The 21,931-nt window shown below is 35.5% G+C and overlaps 2 protein-coding genes across 2 annotated transcripts in view; one reads left to right on the top strand and one right to left on the bottom strand.

Moving 5' to 3' along the window:
- Positions 1–2,715: 2,715 nt before the first annotated feature.
- On the top strand, positions 2,716–5,157 carry LOC141506448 (liver-expressed antimicrobial peptide 2-like). The gene is made up of 3 exons (XM_074213249.1): positions 2,716–2,854; positions 3,319–3,458; positions 4,179–5,157. Exons 1-3 carry the CDS (start codon positions 2,798–2,800, stop codon positions 4,213–4,215), a joined length of 234 nt encoding a protein of 77 aa, XP_074069350.1. The 5' UTR covers positions 2,716–2,797; the 3' UTR covers positions 4,216–5,157.
- A 3,807-nt stretch (positions 5,158–8,964) lies between these two features.
- Positions 8,965–21,931, bottom strand: part of LOC141506444 (AF4/FMR2 family member 4-like) — a 48,630-nt gene continuing 35,663 nt past the window's right edge. The window contains 7 exon segments of the mRNA XM_074213245.1: positions 8,965–11,089; positions 12,385–12,605; positions 15,138–15,181; positions 19,182–19,275; positions 20,243–20,314; positions 20,591–20,727; positions 20,848–20,911. Of these exon segments, the coding sequence (XP_074069346.1) occupies positions 10,962–11,089; positions 12,385–12,605; positions 15,138–15,181; positions 19,182–19,275; positions 20,243–20,314; positions 20,591–20,727; positions 20,848–20,911 (760 nt within the window). The 3' untranslated portion in view covers positions 8,965–10,961.

The raw sequence follows: 21,931 nt of genomic DNA, 5'->3' as shown, positions 1-21,931 counted from the left end.
ATTTGTACAGAGATGAAAGCCTGATGAAGAGAAATTGTAAAATTTTCTTATCCCAATTTATTCACTTCTTTTTCTGTGAAGCTGATGGGTATAAGGTTAGGCCTCAACTGTTTTAATTTATATTCCTCTTATTAGTTGTTCATTGGAACATTTTCAAATAATTGTTGATAATGGCTTTTCTTCTTTTGAGAATTGCCTTTTTATATCTTTTATTTATAATGACTCTTGTTCTTATATATTTCAAACAGTTCTCTGTTATCTAGACTACTTACCACAGCTAGTGTGGTTTGATACAAACTAAGAACTAAAATAGGCAGTTAGGCCCCATGGATAGAGTGCTGGGCCCGAAGTCAGGACATAGAATCTATATCAAAGTAATCTCTGTAGCTGTCTAGGAGAACCATAATAGGATTTTGGGAAGCTGACTGGAGCTGCTTTGAAAGAAGGTTTTTTTTAAATTTTTTTATTTTTAGACTTTTGCAAGGCAATGGGATTAAGTGATTTGTCCAAGGTCACACAGCGAGGTGATTAGTGTCTGAGACCAGATTTGAACTCAGGTTCTCCTCACTCCACTGCACCACCTAGTTGTCCCTAGGTTTTTGTTTTTCAACAAAGTGGAGATAAGAATGGAATGAACTCTCAATAAGACAATGGTGTGAACTAGACTTACACTTAAGGTGTGCTGCCCACACTAGATGCTACATCTTCTTACTTTGTACAACCTGCAGAAAGCAGCTTCTTTAATTAATAAATGTGTGAGAGGCCATCAGTAGTGTAGTTCCATGGAGATCTAGGATTATGATTGGGAATATGCTCCAAAATTACTAAACAGGAAAATTTCTTCATCCTGTTTTGGGGGCTCTCCTCTTCATTCACAGATTTCTATGTGATTATGACACAATTCACACAGTGGACACATTGAAAATATTCAAGAGGTTGGTTAAGACCTCCCCTTTTTAAGTGTTCAGTTCCATTGTCTTCACCTTCTCAACTGCCCTCACTACTTCCACAGAAAAGGAAGGAAAAGGGGCGGCTAGGTGGCGCAGTCAATAGAGCACCGGCCCTGGAGTCAGGACCCATGTTCAAATATGACCTCAGATACTTAATAATTGCCTAGATGTGTAACCTTGGGCAAGTTACTTAACCCCATTGCTTTGCAAAACCTACAAAAACGAAGGAAAAAACCCCCGAGGGATTTTACATGTGTGGGACCCAGGACTTGAAATTAAGAAGCAAGAGTAGGATGTAGTTTTAAAGGTCTGTAGTCCCTCCCTGCTTCAGGTTCTTTTTTGCTGTAGGAGCATCACTAACACTCTGAAATTTGCCTGAATTGTAATGCCCTCTTGCCCATCCCTAGGCTTGGCCAGCAGCTTGAAGCTCCATACCACAAACCTCTGAGAAACAGATACTACCAAAGGCAGTTGAAATTTCTTTTTCAAGTGGGGCAAAGTAGATTTTAATCATGCCTGGGAGTATTAAAATAGCTTATGATGGAGCTGAAAAGGGGGAAGCTGAGACAGAAATGAAGAATGCCTAATCCTTTTATAGTTATTTTGAAAAGAATTTCTCTCTTCCTGGTGTACTTTTCCTTATGGCAATATACAGAATGCTAATGATTAGTCAGTAATATACAAGAAAAGTTAGTGAGTTGGTGGGCTTCTTATATAACTTCTTACTTTGCTAAGTGATTGACTCAATTTTAGTTGAACCTCTAGATTCTCTAAAACTATTGTATGCAAAAGATTATAAATTTGTTTTCCCTTTGCCTGTTTTTCATTTTTTCCTTGTCTTGTTGCTGTTTAGCAAATATTTTTAGCACTATCAATAGTATTGATAATGAACATACTTGTTTATTCCTAATCTTATAGAAGAAACTTCTGAATTACTCCATTTGCAAATACTGGCCCTTGGTCTTATATCATTGCTCATATTAAGAAAAAAATCTAGGTTTTAAATAAAAATGAATGTTATGGTCTGTCAAGACTTTTCTGTAAAGATAATTATTTTTCTTGATATGACCTACTATATAGTTTTATTGAGTATGAGCTGATAAAGTGAGAGATGAGCTCTAGAACAATTTATAAAACAACTACACTACACTACACTCATAAAATGAACACTAAAAGAAAAAGGAAGTGGTGGACTACAGATATGGCCAGTGTGTTGATTTGTTTTGAGGATCCACAGGTCTATTTTGTTCTGAGAAAAGGTTTTCCTAAGGATGGATGAAGAAAGTCATTGGGAAATGACAATACTGTTTTTTAAAAAAATCAAAGAAACATTGTTAAATAGGCAGCATATCCACATAGTATTTGAGACTAAAAAATGCACTTATAACAAATAGTTGTTATATGTGTGATATAAAACACACAAATCGTCCTTCTCAGACAAAGATATGACTATTAATGCTATTTTTAGAAGCTAATTACTGGAATGTTTTAATTAGTGACATCAACAGATTATGAAATTCCTTATGTTTATGGCTTGACTTGGACCTTAAAGGGGGGAAAAAAAAAGGTAGGAACCAGGAAAATGTAATTTTTCTTAAAGTGGGTAAAATGCAAACTAGGCCAGTTAGCAACCATTTCAAAGGTCAGGTGAGGAATTGGCAAATAGAATTAGCTTAAGGGGCAGACCTTGAGCAGATTGCTCTAGTAGACATTAACTTATTAAAGTTTCCCTGATCTCTGCTCCAAACTTTGCCCCCTGGAACACGCAGCCACTAATCACTGGGCTGATTTCGACCTATAAAAAGCAAAAGGTTTGTGCTGGCAGCCAAACCTTTCTATACATCGCCATGGGACACCTTAAGCTCTTAGTTCTGTTCATGGTGTGCTTGCTGCTCCTGAGACAGGTAAGAATAAGGGGTAAGCCCTTACAAATCACTGAGCAAATATGTCCTGAGGAAGCTGAACTTAATTCACTTTTAAAATCATTTTTCTACTCTCCCTTCACACTCTTCCCTTTTAGAGTGTCCTTTCTTCATAAGGTTGACCTCTGTTGTTCAATTGCCTGTATTTCGTGTTTTCTTGGCATTTCCTTCTTCAGCTCATTTTAATAGAGGAGGAAATGGAGGCAAACGGGGTTAAATGACTTGCCCAAGGTTACCAAGCTAGTGCCTGAGGAGCTATCTGAATTTAGGAAGATGAGTTTTCTCATCTCCAGACTTGGTACTCCATCCACCGTGCCATCTAGCTGCTCCTGAGGTCGGCCTAAACAAAGGTTCTTCTTATTCTTGTCCTAATCTCACACGGCTGTCGAGGAGGCATTACTTACAGGACATCTATAATGACTGTCACTTTCCACTCTATTCCTTAGGTGGGGGCATCTCCCATGCCCCAGCAGAAATCAGTACAGAGAAGACTAAGAAGGATGACCCCCTTTTGGAGAAATTTCTCCCTCAGGCCTATTGGGGCATCTTGTCATGATAACTCTGAATGTATCACAGGACTATGCAGGTACCTACAATTCTGAGGTTGTGTGAATATATATGTGTGTGGGGGGGGTGGGGGGGTGGGAGTTTGGAGAGAAGGAAGGGTATGAAAGGATGAGAGATAATAGTTAACATTTATATACCAACTAGTATATGGCAGGCACTGTATTAAATCTTATTTGATCCTTATGTAACCCAATTGGCAGGTGGTAGGAGAAAAACCAAGGAAAACAGAAGTTAACTGACTTCCTCAGGGTCACACTGCTAGTAAGGGACTAGGTGTCTTGAGTCTTCATGACTCCAGGTTCCACATTCTAGCCACTGTACCACCTAATAGCCAGAGTTGGCAGAGGGAAAAGAAAGCCTGTCAGGTTCAGAAGATCATAGTTATGACTAAGTTAAGTTTCAGGGATGATCTGCAGTCTAGCCTCCTCGATTGGGGGATGACAAGGAGAAAGGGAGTATAATCATACGCTTGGTTTTTCATGAAAATTACAAATCTGGGACTAGTCAAGAAGGGTCCAGGGGCTGAGGTTCACTTCTCTCTTTTACTTAAATTAGCAACAATTCAAGTGATCTTTTAGAAAAGACAATTTTCACTTTATCTTATGAGATAACAAAACTAGGCAAGACGTGTATTTTATCTATAGTTTTATACATGTGTATGATCAGTGTGTATCTGTATGCATATACGTATGAGCAGAGTCCTGCCTCTGCCTTGTAACATATCTTTTTATCCACCTAGGAAAAGGCGCTGTTCCCTCAACGGGACACAAGAATAACATATTTACTAACGAGAAGAAAGCAGCTGCTTCCAACAATGCTCCGTTCTATGGAATATTGATTATTAGCGGCATAACTACTGGAATTATCTGTGAAGATATTTAATATTTAAAGGCAGATGCATACCTTAACTTTGTGTCTCCATCCCCAACCCATTCTTAAGAGCACGGACATGTAGATGAAGACATTTAAAAATTTTGAACTTAGGAGCCTATATTTTTATATGCATGTATTGTTAAAATTCAATAAATTAAAATTTTTAAATCTTTTCTTAATAATGAAACATCTGGAATTTAAGTTTTTGGGATATGGAATATAGAAAAATAAATCTATTATTTTAGAAGATGTAACAGGTTAGAAAAATTTTCAGTCTGCCAAGTTGGGGAAGACAGCAGTAATATTCTAAAGAATAGGAAAAGTGTGGTAGAATGTTAAGACTTAAGGGAAAAATCTTTAATTTCAAAATCTGTATAACATTGGCCTTTTACTTCATCTTTCCAGTGACAGATCCATGGTTTGTAATTTTGGTACCCACCTACCACCTTTCCAAGTAATATATCCATGTTTTGAATTATCTAAAAAATCCTGTAAATTAATCGAGACAATCCCTACTCTAAGAAGAAAGCTAAGACTCCTGTACTACTTCATTTCAATTACTTGATTTCTATGCACATGAGCACCTGGATTATACAATAATTCTACTGACCAATTTAGAAGCAGGCATAAGGTTTGTGATAAGGCAAAAATTCATTAAAACATGTTTTCAAAGGACATTGATCCGTGAACCCAGTGAAAAAATATAAAATGAGAATGAAAACTAGGAAGAAAAAAACAGAAGTGTAAACTGCACAGCATTTATAAAGTTTAATACAGAAAAATCTATTTGATATTTATTAAACTTAAGTTTTTCCAGTTATGGTTTTGCATTATACAAAGCATTTAATGACACAGTAGTTAAAAAGATCTTTACAAATTGAAATGTGATACCCTTTTCTCCAAATATTTTAATTGCCATAAATTTGTTTAAAAATACACATTAAATGCATGTTTCAGACATTCTAAACTTTCTATAATCTCAATACCACAAAATACATAGAATATACTATACAGATGTGGAAAAATCTAGTTAGTATATAATACTTTGCTCACCATTAACAGCTTTATTACGTGAAATGCACATATTGACTTTAAATCCTAAACTTCCGAGCCCCAAACTATCCCTTGAAATTTAAGTATATTGCAACAAATAAAACTCACAGTATATAGTTTAAGTTTTGGTTGAAAATACCAGATGCCTAAATAATTTGGATAAAACAAATGTAAAACAGGGACTTGAGTCATGTACAAAAAAAGACATCTTGTCAGTCATTAACAATATCTTTTCTTTAGGATCAACCAGGGCTTACAAGTTAGCTACCCTCCCCAGCTTCCCCCTTCAACATCCCCCCAAACAAAACAAACAAAAACAAAACAACAACAAAAAACCTCAAACCCTTATTCACCAAATAATTATTTCAAATAAGATTAAAGGATTTTCAATAAATATATAAGCACTTCATCCTCCATATACAAAACCGCTTAAAATCATTGAAAAGGGAGACCAGATACAAATTCTAGGAGCTGTGCTTGCTAACACCATGTCTGGTCTTAAAAGGTTAACTTTTAGGCATTCATATCAATGCAGTCAACTCAATGAGTTCCACAATACTGATGAATGCTCAACTGAATAATTTGCTAGGTTTATGCATAAAGTCACAAAAACAGGGACATTTTTTGAAAGTCTACATCACCAGCTAGTGGAATAAATATGGGCCCTCATGGCATAGACTTGAAAGGCATCATTTCTGGTCACTTTTTCCTGATGAAATAAAACAGGTAGAAAATTTCATAGGTGAACAATTATAATTAAACCACATTTCTGGGCAGCCTTTTCTTGATCATTTTACAACATGTTGAATAATTGGTATAGGAAAGATTATCCTCCAACGGTTATTTAAAAGCATGAGAACCAGTCTGCAATTTTAAGATTTTCACAGGGCATCTGTTTACATCTAACCTTATAACTCCCAGCTTGACTTTTTTTTGTGGTAGAAGCATCAAGTTTCTTCAACTAAACTGTTAATTTAGCGATCTAATGGAGCCTAGTAATAAGTACTTTAACCTTTAAATGCAGTCTTAACAATGATCTTCGGACAGGTGACTTCTGCCCTTCAACTAACTGCTTAGCTCTGATCTCTGGAGAGCCAAATAGGTTCTCCATTAGCTGAGTATAAGAAACAAGCATGTTTAGAAATCACCAAACCTCAGCAAACTAATATAAAAACTGTTGATGACAACTTACTGTCAAGTAGGGAGTTAGTGCACATATCATTTATTTTAATGCAGAATTAGTCTGGCTCCATACTGCCTATTACTGGGGGGGGGAAGAACCTACTTCTCTGCCATACTTTATACTAAAGCTAGAAATAATGAAATCTGTGTTTCAAAGAATTGAGGAATTCTAGTCATAGACTCTATAAGGTTGTACAATGGTTTACTCCCCAGTGGGGTGAGTTCATTTAAAACTTGGACTTGCTCAGGCTTAACATAAACTACTTCATACAAAAATCCCACTAAGTGCACCTGTGACAAAGCAAAATATTATATAAATAAAACACACAATGAGGCCATTTTTATCCAAATAGCAATTGGAAAATTAAGACTCCTCTCCACCCAATCCCACCCCACCCCCCACCCTCTAAAGCCCTGACATATTAATAAAGGGCACAGATACATTTTAGAATGAGCTTACTGCAAATAAACTCTTAATCTAAAGGAATACACATTGCACTCTTGTACATTACTATGCAACAAATGTCACTGAATAAGTGACAGAAGTGTCACTGAGAAAGTGACTTAGATCAATTTAATAAATAATGTGGAAACGGGTGCACTAAGCTAAAAACTACACATATATACTTTAGACAAACTGATTTCATGGTTTTTAAAAAATACATTATATATAAAGTGAGTATGTGTACATAATTCTAAAGATTCAAACTGCTCACTATCACACCAAGAAGAGTGCAGAATGTACTCCTTTTATGGCTAAATCATCTTCAACCAAAAGGACTGGGGTTACACTGGATTCACATGGATCATCATTATTATTATTATTATTATTATTATATGAATGCCAAAGTCTTGAGCTTTAAAGAGTTTTTTTCTGTAATTTTTGCTTCACAAGGAGAAACCCAGCTGTTTATAAATCAAATAAATTCCATAATATTGTAAACTTTCTATCAGCCAATATAAAAATTATGCGTCTGAGTCAGCATGGTCTGAAATGAATATTATGTTTCTTTAATTAAAGAAATAGATATAAGGAAAAGGATTTAGTCAAACTACAAGTGGTTCAAAGTGCAACACTGATATATAAATATATATATCGATCCACAATAATAGGAACCCTCTTGGTAAAATAAGGAGTGGCCTTTTCCCCAAATGTTCATTATTTGAGTCTGATTTGCACTGTTGGTTTAGGCCAGAGTTTTTCAAACACCTTCTTTGGCAGACATATGTACAAATCTCATCCTGTGTCACAGCACAGAACTCCTAAAAAGATAACCTTCTTCAAGGTTTTTTTTAAAGGAGGGAGTACTAGTACTGTCAACAACAATCACGGATAAGTCGTCTCACTAGGTGGAAGTCACAGTTCTGCCTTTTGAAGCAGGATTGAAGGGGATGGAAGAAAAAAACATCTTGACAGGTGAAGGCAGTGGCTGTGAAGAAAGGTTCCATCTCATGAGGTTGGGGTCCCTGTGGCCTGGCTCAGCCAGGTTATGTTGAGGCTCCCAGGTTGAAAAAAGCATTGCTGGACATGACAATGTTCCATACTTTGGTTGTATATAAAGGGTAAAATGTTAGCTAAATCATGTATGTTTGATAGGAGGCAGACAAAATTAGTCTTTAATGAACTATGTGAATCGGTTTGAAGAGTTGTATTTCCAAGATGATCTATATATTAAAGATTAGACCAGCTTTTTGTTATTAGTTATATTCATTTTTAAAAGTTAAACAAAAAAGTCACAAGAAATTTGAGGTGGAATGGTCACCTACAACAGAGTCAAATATCCAGATTACTGCAGACACAGAGACAGGGAAACCATATACTACACATTGCTATTGGGGTTTCTGCCAGAAACCATGGCATTTGAAATAGACAATTTCTCAGACCTAAACTTTCTATTGCCCATTACTAACTGAAAGGAAATATTCTTCAATTGAAAAGAATTCACCACTCCAGTATGAATACATTTTAAAGGAGAATATTTTAGTGCAGCACCATTCACCATAAATTTACACCACCCATACACATACATAGACACAAACACACACACACACACACACACACACACACACACACACACACACACACACACACAACACTCACCCACATCCACACACTCACCTGACCATCAGGCCATACAAGGGTATATTAAAACACATTGGGCCTTAAAGTCTCCCTAAGACACTGTGGAGCTAAAAGATTGAATCTGCTTTCATACTAGTTGAAAAACTTCTTACTAAAAAATCATTATTGACTTTACAAGAAGGTTATCTTTTGAATACAGCCCCTAACAGTCTCTTTCTCACACACAATCACACAGATTAAATTCAGAAGGGTGCTAAACAGACAGAAATCTACATCAGAGGAAGGTTTTCAATTCAGCATTGGTCTGCTAACTTTCCCTTCTCTAAGAGTAGAGAACCATCTTTTTTTTTTTTGGAAGTACAAAACAATCAAGGAAGCCCTACAAATATGCAACTATAATACAATAAAAGCTTGCTAGTTTGTAAAATATGAGTTTAAAAGACCAAACCCAGAGGATAAACTCAATGTTGTACAATGTTTACAACTCAACATTCAATTCCTTTTTTTTTGCACTTGCCATCCTTTTGGCACGTGATGATGATCCAGAAATTGAGTGCAATCTTTTTTTTTAATCTTCCTGAAAGTTTATGTTCATTTCTGGTACTGGGAGGAAAATCTGCTCATCTCAGCCTTATGTAATCCAGACTCACTAGATTTAGACTAAGTCACTATACTAAAGGGTTACCATTTATAAAAGCAATTATTTTTACAGTTAGTCCTAAAGAAATATTTAAAAGGAAATGAAATTTTACATAACTACTGCACAAAACCAGCTGTACACAGTAGACCTGGTCCTCCTGTGACGCTTCGTCTGTAAACAGTCCATCAAGTCTTCATCTAAATGTAAGATTTAAGGCACACCAGACATGATAGGGGCACTAAGCAAAGTACAAACAGTACAGTTCTCACCTTGTATTCCAACAAGCACCTTGTATGGAAAGGTACTTTGGTGCACAACTTTTACAAAAGCAGCCATTTCAAACCCATGGAGGGCTCTCCTTTTACATCAGTAAGATACTTCTCTAAAGTGAATATTCTGCTCCCAACAGAAACAATTATCACTCATTGGGGGCCTTCATAATACAATGGGGTAAATACATGATTAAAACAAGTTCTATGTCTCCAGATTAGAACGGTTTTTCAACTTTGCTTAAAGTTGTAAGGTAAAATAGGACATACACAAACTCCAGCCCATTTCCACAGCAGTCATTGTACGCGCACATCAGAATATCACAAATGAGTTGATAAAGATAAAATAAAGAGAATTCTGAAGATGAACACGAATGAACAAAATGTCTAATTTTTCAGTCATTGGAAGAGATTCTAGGAGTTCTATAATCCATTTTTTTCGATGGCATATGATACTGTTACAATGCAGTATCAAGTAACAAAAACAAAGAATAAAGTTTCAACAAAATTAAGGTTTGTCAAGATTGTCCTTTCAATAAAAAAAAAATTAACTTCTAAATGATGTACTTCTCCCAGAGTCCATGATCTTACCCGATCTCTTTTATAATTCATGAAAAGTAAGTAACTGTAACACTGTGAGACTGCTATGGTATTATTGTAATGATTCATAAAATAATAACCCATCTTGAATCAAACATGATTCCCCCCCCCCCAATCTACAATGCTATATTTCTAATGTTTAAATTTCTTTTTCATGTTCAAGAACCTTTCTGGGTCCTTTTCCTTACTATTAAGTACAAATTATGCAATACTAAAACTGTAGTTGTCATTTAAAATATGAGTAGGAGGCAGCAGTCATGTTAACTACATGTCTCTACATTTAAGAATATAATGATCCTTTTTTTTACAAGTTCTACCACATGGAGACATTACTGAGAACAAAGTTTAAAGTATATAAATAAAAGTGTCTGCATGAAATTTCTGCTAAGCATTTGGTAGGATAAATTTATAGGTAGAAATAATTATTAAAATAGTCCCACCAAACTGGGCAGTTAAAAATTAAAATAAATATGATTTAAATTGATTACTTATGCATTACGACTAGAATTCCAATCCCATTTCAGATCAGTTAAAACTGCATCTTATTAATATGCTGCAGATGTAAAAATACTTAAATAACTTTCCAAAGAGGGAATACCTTAGGAGTCCATTAACATGATGGCTTTGGATTAAAAACAACAACAACAACAACAAAAAAAACAAAACAAAAATACAACTTTTACATGACAGTGAGGCAGAAGCATTCCTTGCTCTTAGTGTTGACTAAGCAGTGTTATGGCAGTCTTCCTTATTGATATGACACAGTGTTGTGGAGAAAAATCAGAGGCAACGAGAATATGTTCTGGGTAAGAATCCTTCAGTTCAAGATATCAATTTGGCATCCAGACGAAGCCAGTGAAGTCCCTGCCGGGTATAACGAACTAGGTCTGTCATGATGCTTGAATTAAAGATGAGAGGACCCATAACTTTATCCAGTTCAGCAAAGAACTCTAAAATGAGCAAAAACATTAATTAAATCACGTACAATCTCCTATGTGACTGCTATGTCATCTGGCAGGCAGTATAGTAAAATGAAATCCATAATTTATAGGAAAAAAGAATTAATTTTTTTCTTCCTCACTCTGAGAAATATTAAGCAAAGTTTATTGAGAATAGTTATTTTTCAAAGGAACATTCTACCTCAGGCACAGATTTACTAAATCTCAGCATCAGAAGAGATCTAATCTAAACCTATCCTGATTAGAAACTTTAAACCAAAAATCCTAGACAAGTGGACACTAAAACAACCAAGGTGAAGTCCTCTGGTAGAAGAAGAATCCACTCTCTCCAAAAGCAGCCCATTCCACTTATGGATGTTTGTTTTTCATCAGAATTTGCTGCCAGAGTTACATTTACAGGCAAATGTACATTTTAGTGAACTTGACAGAACACCAAATCTAATATTCTTTCCTTTGTACTAAAGTGCCTTAGGAAATCTTCCATTTTCCAATTCAATTTGGTATTGTTTTCTTTTCCCTTTTACTTGGAATATAAAGATTGGTATTTAGCATAAATCAAGATGAAATAGCCAATTTTAGAAGATGCCTTTTGCCAACAAATTAAGTAGATATTTTCATGAATATTAGATATCTCAGAGAAGTTGGGATATATTCCTGTGACTACTACAAAAAAAGCACGTTAAATTATTTTAAGCAAATTAAATTAAAAATATATCTTATGTTTTAAATGCTAGTACAGTGATTATATTATATATCTTTCTGAAGATCTTAAAAAAGTATCACTCTTCTCATGATAGATCAATAAGACGGGTTTACAAAAAACTCTTTACTCATTTTTCCTAACTTTGTTACCAACTCAGATTACACTCTCTCTATAATGTAATAGATCTTTGTAGGCCACCTTCTAACAAGCTTTTCCTGATTCAGCCAAACTGGTCTTTGGAAAAGGAGACCACACATTATGTTGTCCCTTATCAGGTCTACAACCAAAATCTTTGTTTTCCAACTTCATAGAAGCCATGGATCTTATTCTATACAGGAATGTATATACAGAGCTTAACTCCATGCCACAGAAAAGGAGAACAAATGTACCATAGTATATGTTTATAAAACCTAGAAATCTATACATTAATGTTATCAATCCCAAAATAGATTTCACAAAATGAATACCAAAATTTTAAAAATACTAATACTTAAAATGAACTATTAATATCAAATCAATTAACTTTCTTGGTTTTTAAAAAAATCTATTAGCTATCTGAATATACTGATTTCCTGAAATCTACCTTTTTGCTCCTTAGAAAGCTGTTCAGCTTGGTCCCAGATTTCAGTGGCATAAAGGAAGTTGGATGTGACCTGAACATAGCTGGCTGCCATCTGGTGTATTTTCTGTGGAATAGTTACTGAAGAACTGTTCCCTGAAGCGCTGCTCGCTCCTGAAGTATAGCTTCCTGAATTGCCAGGAGAGAGCTTTGGAGAAACTGGGGAAGGCATCCCAACAGCTTTGCTGTATGTACATAGAAAAAAAAATGCAACAATGTTAATTTTGTAATGATTACAAAGACATACCAAAATTTAAACTATGAGCTAATGACTCAGGCTTTCATCATTTATGAAAACAAAAGACTAGAATAATATTTTCTACCTTTTTTTTTTCACAATGGGCTTGTAATGGAAAATTGTTTCTTAAACCAGGCAATGAAAGAACACAGTATTTTACTCTGAAACATGTAATTTTTTTTTACCCAAATTACACAACAAGAGTATTCAATACTGACAAACAGGCACAGTTTTCATCTAACCTTTCATTTTTTTTTTTTTTTTTAGGTTTTTGCAAGGCAAATGGGGTTAAGTGGCTTGCCCAAGGCCACACAGCTAGATAATTTATTAAGTGTCTGAGGCCAGATTTGAACTCAGGTAAGGGGTTGATTCTTTAGCCACTGTGCCACCTGGCTGCCCCTAACCTTTCATCTTAACCCAACAATGCAATGTTTCCTATGGGCATATAATGTAAAGACTTTTTAGGACTAATTCAGAAAAAGTTCCAAAATTTATTGCTATCTTAACAAAGGTATTAGTATAATGTCATACTGATTAACAAAGGACATTCATTGAGGAAAAATATTTATGTATAGTTATATAATTAGAATATTATATAAAAATACATTTGAGAGTAAATCAGTCATTTGCAACTAAATCTCAAACTAAATGGATGAAAGAATGAACAAGCTATAGGCATTTCAATTACAAACTGAATTGTCAAAAATATTAAAGTCCTAACTTTGGAATATAATTTTTTTTTAGGTTTGTTTTTTTTTTTGCAAGGCAAACGGAGCTAAGTGGCTTGCCCAAGGCCACACAGCTACACCACCTAGCTGCCCCTGGAATATAATTTCTAAAACCAAAATTCAAATTAAAAAAAGTTCATAAATGGGATGGCTAGGTGGTGCAATGTACAACACGAGCCTTGGAGTCAGGAGTACCTGAGTTCAAATCTGGCCTCAGACACTTAATAAATTATCTAGCTGTGTGGCCTTGGGCAAGCCACTTAACCCCACTGCCTTGCAAAAAAAAGAAAAAAGAAAAAAAAGAAAAAAGGCTCATAAATAATAAAATCTACATACAGTATAGGGAAATCAAATGGACAAAATTACCATAGCCTTTTTCTCCTTTCTACTCACATGATTGTTATTCCCTCTTCCATATTCTGGGGGTTAGGGAGCAGTGCCCCTGAAATCTGAAAAATTCATGTAAAATTCTTTGGCCCTCCCTCCATGCCAGAGAAGAAGTTTGAACTTTTTCTTTCATGGGGTTTTTAGAGTACCTTATCATAAAATTTGGATTGGTATAAGATACTATATAAATATTTTATGCATATCTGAGCTAAACTTTTTTGGTGTCACCTGTGGCTTTTGAAAAATTATCCCCAAAGTCCCATGTAACTTCCTGTGCCACAATGGGGAAAGTTGTGATATGAAAGCAATAACTAGAGTCAGAGGTGCTGGTATAAATGAATGAAAATACATCTAAGAACTCTGGGGATACAAATATTCTTGTTCTTCTGACATGTCTTTCTGCTGTATTCAGTTTCTTTCTCTGTGAAGTCTACCACTCTTAAGTTCTCACTTCACTGTGAATTCCCAAATCTCTATCTGTAGTTCTGATTTCTCCCAAGCTTTACTCACATTTTCAATTACCTTTTGACATCGCTGAGGTGATCATTTTTTTTTTTTGCAAGGCAAATGGGGTTAAGTGGCTTGCCCAAGGCCACACAGCTAGGTAATTATTAAGTGTCTGAGATTGTATTTGAACCCAGGTACTCCTGACTCCAGGGACAGTGCTTTATCCACTGCACCACCTAGCTGCCCCCTGAGGTGATCACCTTAAATTCAATAAGTGTGAAAACCAAATAGATCTTTTAAAGTTTCCCTAAGTACCAATTAGGATGTTGGTATTTTGGGGTGGAGAACCCACTCTCCAAAACTTTTCTCCCTAAATACTGTGCTATAGGTCTGGCTGGCAGCAACAACACTTTTAGGAGAGGAAGAGAATCAGATGACTACCCTAACTCATTTGCCTCCAAGGCTTTTGAGCATTAGTTTCAAGGTCAAATATTCTAAAAATTCCAATCTCAAAGAAGACTAAATATATCTGCTAATTTAGCTGAGAATATCCGAAATGTTTAGGATGGCAACTTTTTGTACTCAATTCATAAAATTTTCAAATGCCAACATGTGGAACTGCTGCCTTCTGAATGATAAGAAAATATGGTGGCAGCTAAAGAGTGCAATTGATAGAGCACCAGCCCTGGAATCAGGAGCACCTCAGTTCAATCTGACCTCATACACTTAATAAATTATCTAGCTATGGGACCTTGGGCAAGTCATAAACCCATTGCCTTGCAAAACCAAAAAAAAAAAGTAAGGCACATGTAAACTGTCCTTATTGCCAACTTTGACCTATATTTAAGTATTCAACAAACACTAAAGTGCTAATAGGAAATCATCTATTTTCACAAGGTAAGAAAAATATTACATACCTTCCCATGCCAGGTGATGGAGCTTGAGAATTATTATAGGAATTCTAGAGACAAGACACACATAAAACCAACACAAAACAAAACAAATTTGCTTGTCAATTAAATCAACAAATAATGAATGTCTACTACATATAACCTCTGTAATCTCCAACACAAGCATAAAACACAGTTTTTGCCCTCAAAAGACTTTATGGGGAAGGCAGAGCCAAGATGATGGAGAAAAGGCCTGAGTTCTTCTCCAAACCCTTCCAAATATCTTTGAATGATGACACTAAACAAATCCTAGAGCAGAACCCACAAAAAAGACTGAGTGAAACAATTTTCTAACCCAAGATAACTCACAACCCAGCAAACCAGAATAAGGCATAGGGAATGGCAGTTGCTCCAGAGCTCTCAGTCTACAGACAGCTAAGGGGGTCTAACAGAAGGAGATTACAGGAGTCTCTGCCAGCACTGAGGTAAGTCTTTGTAGTTATGCCCAGATCACAGTCCGGGGCAAAGTGCTTGTGATCATTCACAGAACAGAGGACAGATCAGGAGACTAAAAACTTCTTAGATCATACTCGGAAGAACTGAAAACTTACAAGTCCCTAGAAGTATCTGAAAATAGCTACACAAAATCCCAGTAGCTTGGGACAGTGTACCCTCCATGCTGGAGGCAAAGCCCTACTTTAATAAAGTTAAAAGTCAAGCAATAAACTGGGAAAATGAGCAAACGAGAAAAAAGTTCCAATCACAGAAAGTTATTTTGGTGACCAGTAAGAACAAAACACAAACTCAAAAGAAGATAAGAATGTCTATGCTCTTATACCCAAAGACACCAAGAAAAATATGAATTGGTCTCAGGTCATGGAAGAGCTCAAAAAGGGTTATGAAAAACATGTAAGAGAGGTAGAGGCAAAATTGGAAGAGAAATGAGAATGAGGAACAAAAATCATGAAAAAAATGGGTCAACCGCTTGGAAAAGGAGATTAAAATACTGAAGAAAATAAAACCTTAATAACCAGACTATGATAAAAGAAGAACAAAAACTCAATGAGGAGAAGAATGCCTTTAAAAGCAGAAGTGGCCAAATGGAAAATGAGGCACAAAAATTCACTGAAAAAAATCTTTAACAAGTAAAATTGGGCAAATGGAAAAGAAGGTATAAAAGCTTGTGTAAGAAAATAATTCCTTAAAAATTAGAACTTAAGGGCAGCTAGGTAGCGCAGTGAATAGAGCACTGACCCTGGAGTCAGGAGGAACTGAGTTCAAATCCAGCCACAGATATTTAATAATTGCCTAGCTGTGGGACTGTGAGCAAATCACTTCAACCCCATTGCCTTGCAAAAATGGGGGAAAAAATTAGAATTGAGCAAATGGAAGCTAATGACTTTATGAGAAATCAAGTGAAATATCTCATTGGAAAAACAACTGAGCTGGAAAATAGATCCAGGAGAGTTTACTTTAAAATTATTGGACTAGCTGAAAGTCATGAAAAAGACACCTTCTTTCAAGAAATTATCAAGGAAAACTGCTCTGATATTCTAGAATCAGAAAAAAATAGAAATTGATACTGAGAGCATCCTGAAAGAGAGATCCCAAAGTAAAAACTCCCAGAAATTATAACCAAATTCCAGAGCTCTCAGGTCAAGGAGAAAATACTGCAAACAGTCAAAAAAAAAAAAAAGAAGCAATTCAAGTGTCATGGAGCTATAGTTGGGATAACACAAGATTTAATAACTTCTTCATTAAAGGCTCAGAGGGCTTAGAATGATATTTTGGAGGGCAAAGGAGCTAGGATCATAACTAAGAATCATCTACTCAGCAAAACTGAGTATAATCTTTCACAGGGAAAAATGGATATTCAATGAAATAGGGAATTTTCAAGCATTCTTGATGAAAAGGCCAGAGCTGAATAGGAAAAAAAATAAATACACACACACACACAGATAGACAGAGGACACCGGTATGAGTTGAATACGAAGGAATATTGCCAAAAAATAAAATTAGGGCAGCTAGGTGGCACAGTCAGGAATACCTGAGTTCAAATCCGACACTTAATAATTACCTAGCCTTGGGCAAGCCACTTAACTCCATTGCCTTGCAAAAATCTAAAAGAAAAATTAAATGCATTTGGAGAAAAGGAAAGGAATAGGTAGAACAGGGCAAATTATCTCACATAAAAGAGGCAAGAAAAAGCTTTTACAGTGAAGGGAAGAGGCAGAAGGTGAGGGGCAGTGAGTAAACCTTATTCTCATTGAAAGTGGCTCAAAGAGGGAATAACATACACACTCTAATGGGGTATGGAAATCTGTCTAATTTTACAGGAAAATAGGAGGGAAAGGGATAAGAGAAGAGCCTGCAGATTGGGGGGAGGGGTAAGCAGAAACAAAACACTTTTGAGGAGGGGCAAGGAGAAAGAATAGAATAAACAAGGAGGACGAAAGGATAGAGGGAAATACAGTTAGCAATTGTGAAAAAAATTTTGAAGCAACGTTGCTCTGATAGAATCTCATTTCTCAAACATGAAGAGAATCAAGTCAATTTTTTAAAAAATAAATGCCATTCTTCAATTGACAAAAACTGGAAAGGTATGAATATTCCTTATCTAGAAGTTATCTAGAATCATATGAAAAAAGCTCTAATTCACTACTGATTGGAAAAATGCAAATTAAAACAATTCTGAGGTACTACTGCATATCTGTAAGGATATGGAAAATCACAAATGTTGGAGAGAATATGGGAAAATTAAAACATTGTTTTGTGTGGTTGTGAATTGATTCAATCATTCTGCAGAACAATTTGGAACCATGCTCAAAAGGTATATATCCTTTGATTTAGCAATACCACATTAGGGCTGTATCCCAAAAGAGAAAAAAACAAAAACAATAGGGAAAAGGACTTATGATGAGCAGGATCCTCTCAGAAAAGACTTAAATGAGCTGCTACAAAGTAAAATGTACAAGCAATATTGTAAGATGATCAGCTATGAATGACTTAGCTATTCTCAGCAATATAATGATCCAAGACAACTCTGAAGAATTTATGGTGAAAAATATTCTCCATCCCCAGAGAAATCATTGATGGTGCCTGATTATAGACAAATTGAAGTAAGTTTTTACTTTGTTTTTCATGAGAAGTTTTTTTAGGGGGAGATGTGTTTTCTTTCACAACATGAATATTATGGAAAAGTTTTGCATGACTACACATGTATAAGCTATATTGAATTACTTGCCTTCTCAATGAGGGAGGTGAGGAAGAAGAAAGGGAGAAGCTGAAACTCAAGAGTTCTAAAAATCTAACATTAAAAATTGATTTTACATAAACTGGAGGAAAATAAAACACTAAATAATTTTTTAAAAGAGCTTACAATCATTTTAGGGAGAAGACATACATGTACATAGCAAAGATGACAGAGACAAGAACTATAAAAGAACAAAAGAGGGAAATATTACTGGGAGCTGGGAGGGAGTAGAGTGGGTCTGAGAAATGGATTTATGGAAGAGCAATGCCTAGAAGGATTCAGAAAGGCAGAGGAGGACATCTGAGGCAAAGGGAATGATTTAAATAAAAGTAGAAGCAGGAATGTAAAGCTTGTTCATGGACAGTTCCCAGCCTTACTGGGGGAAAAAAAAAACCCTCAAAAAAGGTAGAGTGGGGATGGACTGTGGATGGTCCTGAATGCCAATAAAAGAAGTAGAATCAGAAAGAGAGATATGCAAGGAAGAGATGTTAAGAGACTATTCTAAGGTTTAATGAAAACGGATTAATGTATTGAGGTATTATTTGCACATAGCTAAATAAACTGCCAAACATAGTCTAAATGGAATTTCAAAAAGCACTCTACCAAAAACCATATTCTTGGAAACCTGACTTAAGTCCCAATAATCCCAAAAATGAATAGTCATCATAATCATTAGTCACCTCCCCTTCTTCCTCAATCCCCCAATTCTAATGCTCCTCCTCTTCTAATGCCATAAACAATATAAGAACATTTCTAGGGTCAACAGAAGGTTAGGCTCTTTTGCAAAATTAGGTTTGAGAACTAGAATTTTTAATTACCTTTAAATGTTCAGTTAATGTTTTTGTGTATTTCAAAGCATTCTCCTTCTTCAGTTTAAATAATCTCAGGTACAATAAGGACTGGCATCGAAGGCTTTAAAAAGAGGGGAGGGGGAGGAGAGAGAGAGAGAGAGAGAAAAGAAAGATTTGTTTACAATGCCAGCACAGAACAATTTTCTCCAATTTTATATAAAATAAATGGTCATCACTAAATTGACAATGATATTAGTTTTAAGTCATAGGTAAAATGATTCAACTACTAACACTACAGAATGAGACAAAATTATTATCAATAAATATCTACTAAGAGCCTCCTTTGTACCAGGTCTTGTGCTAAAGTGCTGGAGGATACAAAAAGAAGAAAAAGACAAAGCCTGTTCTCTTCAGGAGTTCACAATCTAATGGATCACTATCAGTAGTACTATCATCATCATCATCATCATCATCATCATCATCATCATCATCATCGTTACTCCTTAAGTATTCCAGAGAACTAAATGAAAATTACACACAGTGAATTGTATATGGTCATCAGTATTCTCATGATCATTATTCTGGGAGTTATCAGAGTAAGTCCCTCATTCTAAGGCTGGTTCTTTCTATGAATTTCCACTCCCAAACATCCCAGAAGTATACTAGTATAGGTCCACTATGCTGCCCACACACTTTAGACATCAGATATATTTCCATTTTTATTCTCTTGTTAAAAATGGGGAAAGATGAAGCAAGGAAGAAAATGTGCACACTATTAGATCCCCAAGAAAAGACAGTGAGAGAGACGAGGTTAAAAACCTAGATTATGTTATACCCTCCTATACCCAAAGCAAGAAGAAGGATCTACCTGAGAGGGAGAAGATAATCTCCCTCCACAATACCCTGTAATTTAAAAGCAAGATAAAAATCTGTTTATTTTGTTCTTAACTTACTGTGCCTTACAACACAGTCTCTAAACTCATAGAATGACAAAGGAAAAAAACAAAAAACATCAGAAGTAGCATGGATTCAGGTTAGAAAGCATTCACAATCCAGTGCTAATGTGGTCTTTTTTCAAATCTACATACCAAAGAACTGCCAGTCTTTTATCTGCAGCTGTAGCATCTGGTGCCAAGTAATTCTTCAGTTTCATGGTGTACCTGCAACATTGAGTACACAGATCAATGACCATAAAATGTAAGCAAAACCGAGTACTTTATTTTATCGAATTACTTCTTTCCTCCCACCCTCCAACACATTAGACTCAAACAAATTGAAAGTAAAAAGGCCTAGGAAATCACTTAATTTAAAGTCATTTATCTCATTGCTCCACTACCAATCCAGGATTAAATTTTATTGTTAGCTGTATTCTTCACATCTAGGTCAGTGAATCAGCATTACTGACCTGGCTGATATAAACCTCTCCATGTACTCACTTAATTAGCTCCACAGTCTCTGAATACATAGGGAATGGAGATTTGGATTCCTGAGCATTTTTCTCCAAAGCATTCCCACATTCAATGAAGGATACCACAGCATCAAGGTAATAGACAGCTTTCTCAAACCTATCAGACTAAAGAGAAGGTAATCATTAGAGAAAATGAGAATTGTGGAGTCCTGCAAAGGCAGCTAAAATCAAAGTAAAAATTACCAGCCAATTCCAAAAAAGCTACACACATGAAGGCCAACATACCAATGCATCCGCATTGTGCTTTAGCTTTTTAGCTTCTTGTAAGTAATGGTCTGCTGAATAACTCCTACAACAGAATGAAAAATTCATTGTGATTCAATAATCAGTTTGTTCAACATTCAGTTTCATGAAATACAATATGTAAACCAAAGTCACTTTATTAAAAAGCATGCTGGTTGACGCAAGCAAAATGTTGACACAGTGGTTGATTATGGTTTCCTATTGCCTGAAAGATAAAATATAACTAAATTTGGCATTAAACCCTTTAAAATTATGGCTCTAGTCTCTCTCTTTTTTTAATTTAAGGCAATGAGGCTATGTGACTTGCCTAAGGTAACACAACTAGTGTCTGAAGCTGGATTTAAACTCAGGTATTCCTGACTCCAGGACTAGTGCGCTATCCACTGCAGCACTTAGCTGCCCTCAGTCTCCTTTTTTAAGCTGACTATATTCCCATCCTTTCATGCAATTAACCTTACCATTGGTCTACTTGCAAACTCAGCTTTCTATTTCCCACCTTCATATCTTTATTTAAGGTATTCCCTATGCTAGAATGCTTTACATTTACTTGTTAGAATTCCTAGTTCTTTCAAGGTTCATTCTCATGACCCACATGCTATGTAATAACTTTCTAATGCGATTCCTTCTTAGTGCTTTTTACTTTCTCAAATTATCTCGCATGTACTTCTCTGTTTATATGTTACATTTCTCCCAGTAAAGGCTTTGTTAAGATTAGGTATCATTTTTTGCTTTTTATATCCCAGCACCTAGCACAATAGCATGACCAGAGTAGCCACTGAATAAGTGCTTACTGGAGTCAGTCAAATAAAAATGCTGAAAATTTCAGAAAGCAAAGGAGACACCCAAGATAATACTCCCCTCTAAACTTTCAAATACAAAGTACTTGATAACCTAATTTGTGCCTGAGACTTAGCACAAATCTTAGAGAGAAAACTTTTTGAATACGACTATTATAAATATCAGACTAGAACTCTCTTCATGGCTAATCTCAGAAAAAGTCATTTGTTCTAGCTAGTATTCTATTATTAAAAGACATAAAACATGGGGTGCAAAGCCCTTTAAGTGG

The sequence above is a fragment of the Macrotis lagotis genome, chromosome 1, assembly GCF_037893015.1.
Source record: "Macrotis lagotis isolate mMagLag1 chromosome 1, bilby.v1.9.chrom.fasta, whole genome shotgun sequence".
In the NCBI taxonomy this organism is placed as follows: Eukaryota; Metazoa; Chordata; class Mammalia; order Peramelemorphia; family Peramelidae; genus Macrotis; species Macrotis lagotis.
Note: the sequence above shows the minus strand (reverse complement) of the source record. Positions and strands in the feature narration are given on the sequence as shown.

Excerpts from the sequence above, each read along its gene's own strand:
- LOC141506448 (XM_074213249.1), top strand. The coding sequence starts at position 2,798 with ATGGGACACCTTAAGCTCTTAGTTCTGTTCATGGTGTGCTTGCTGCTC. Across the intron at positions 2,855-3,318 it reads GCTTGCTGCTCCTGAGACAG|GTGGGGGCATCTCCCATGCC; the intron begins GTAAGAATAAGG and ends TCTATTCCTTAG. Across the intron at positions 3,459-4,178 it reads TGTATCACAGGACTATGCAG|GAAAAGGCGCTGTTCCCTCA; the intron begins GTACCTACAATT and ends TTATCCACCTAG.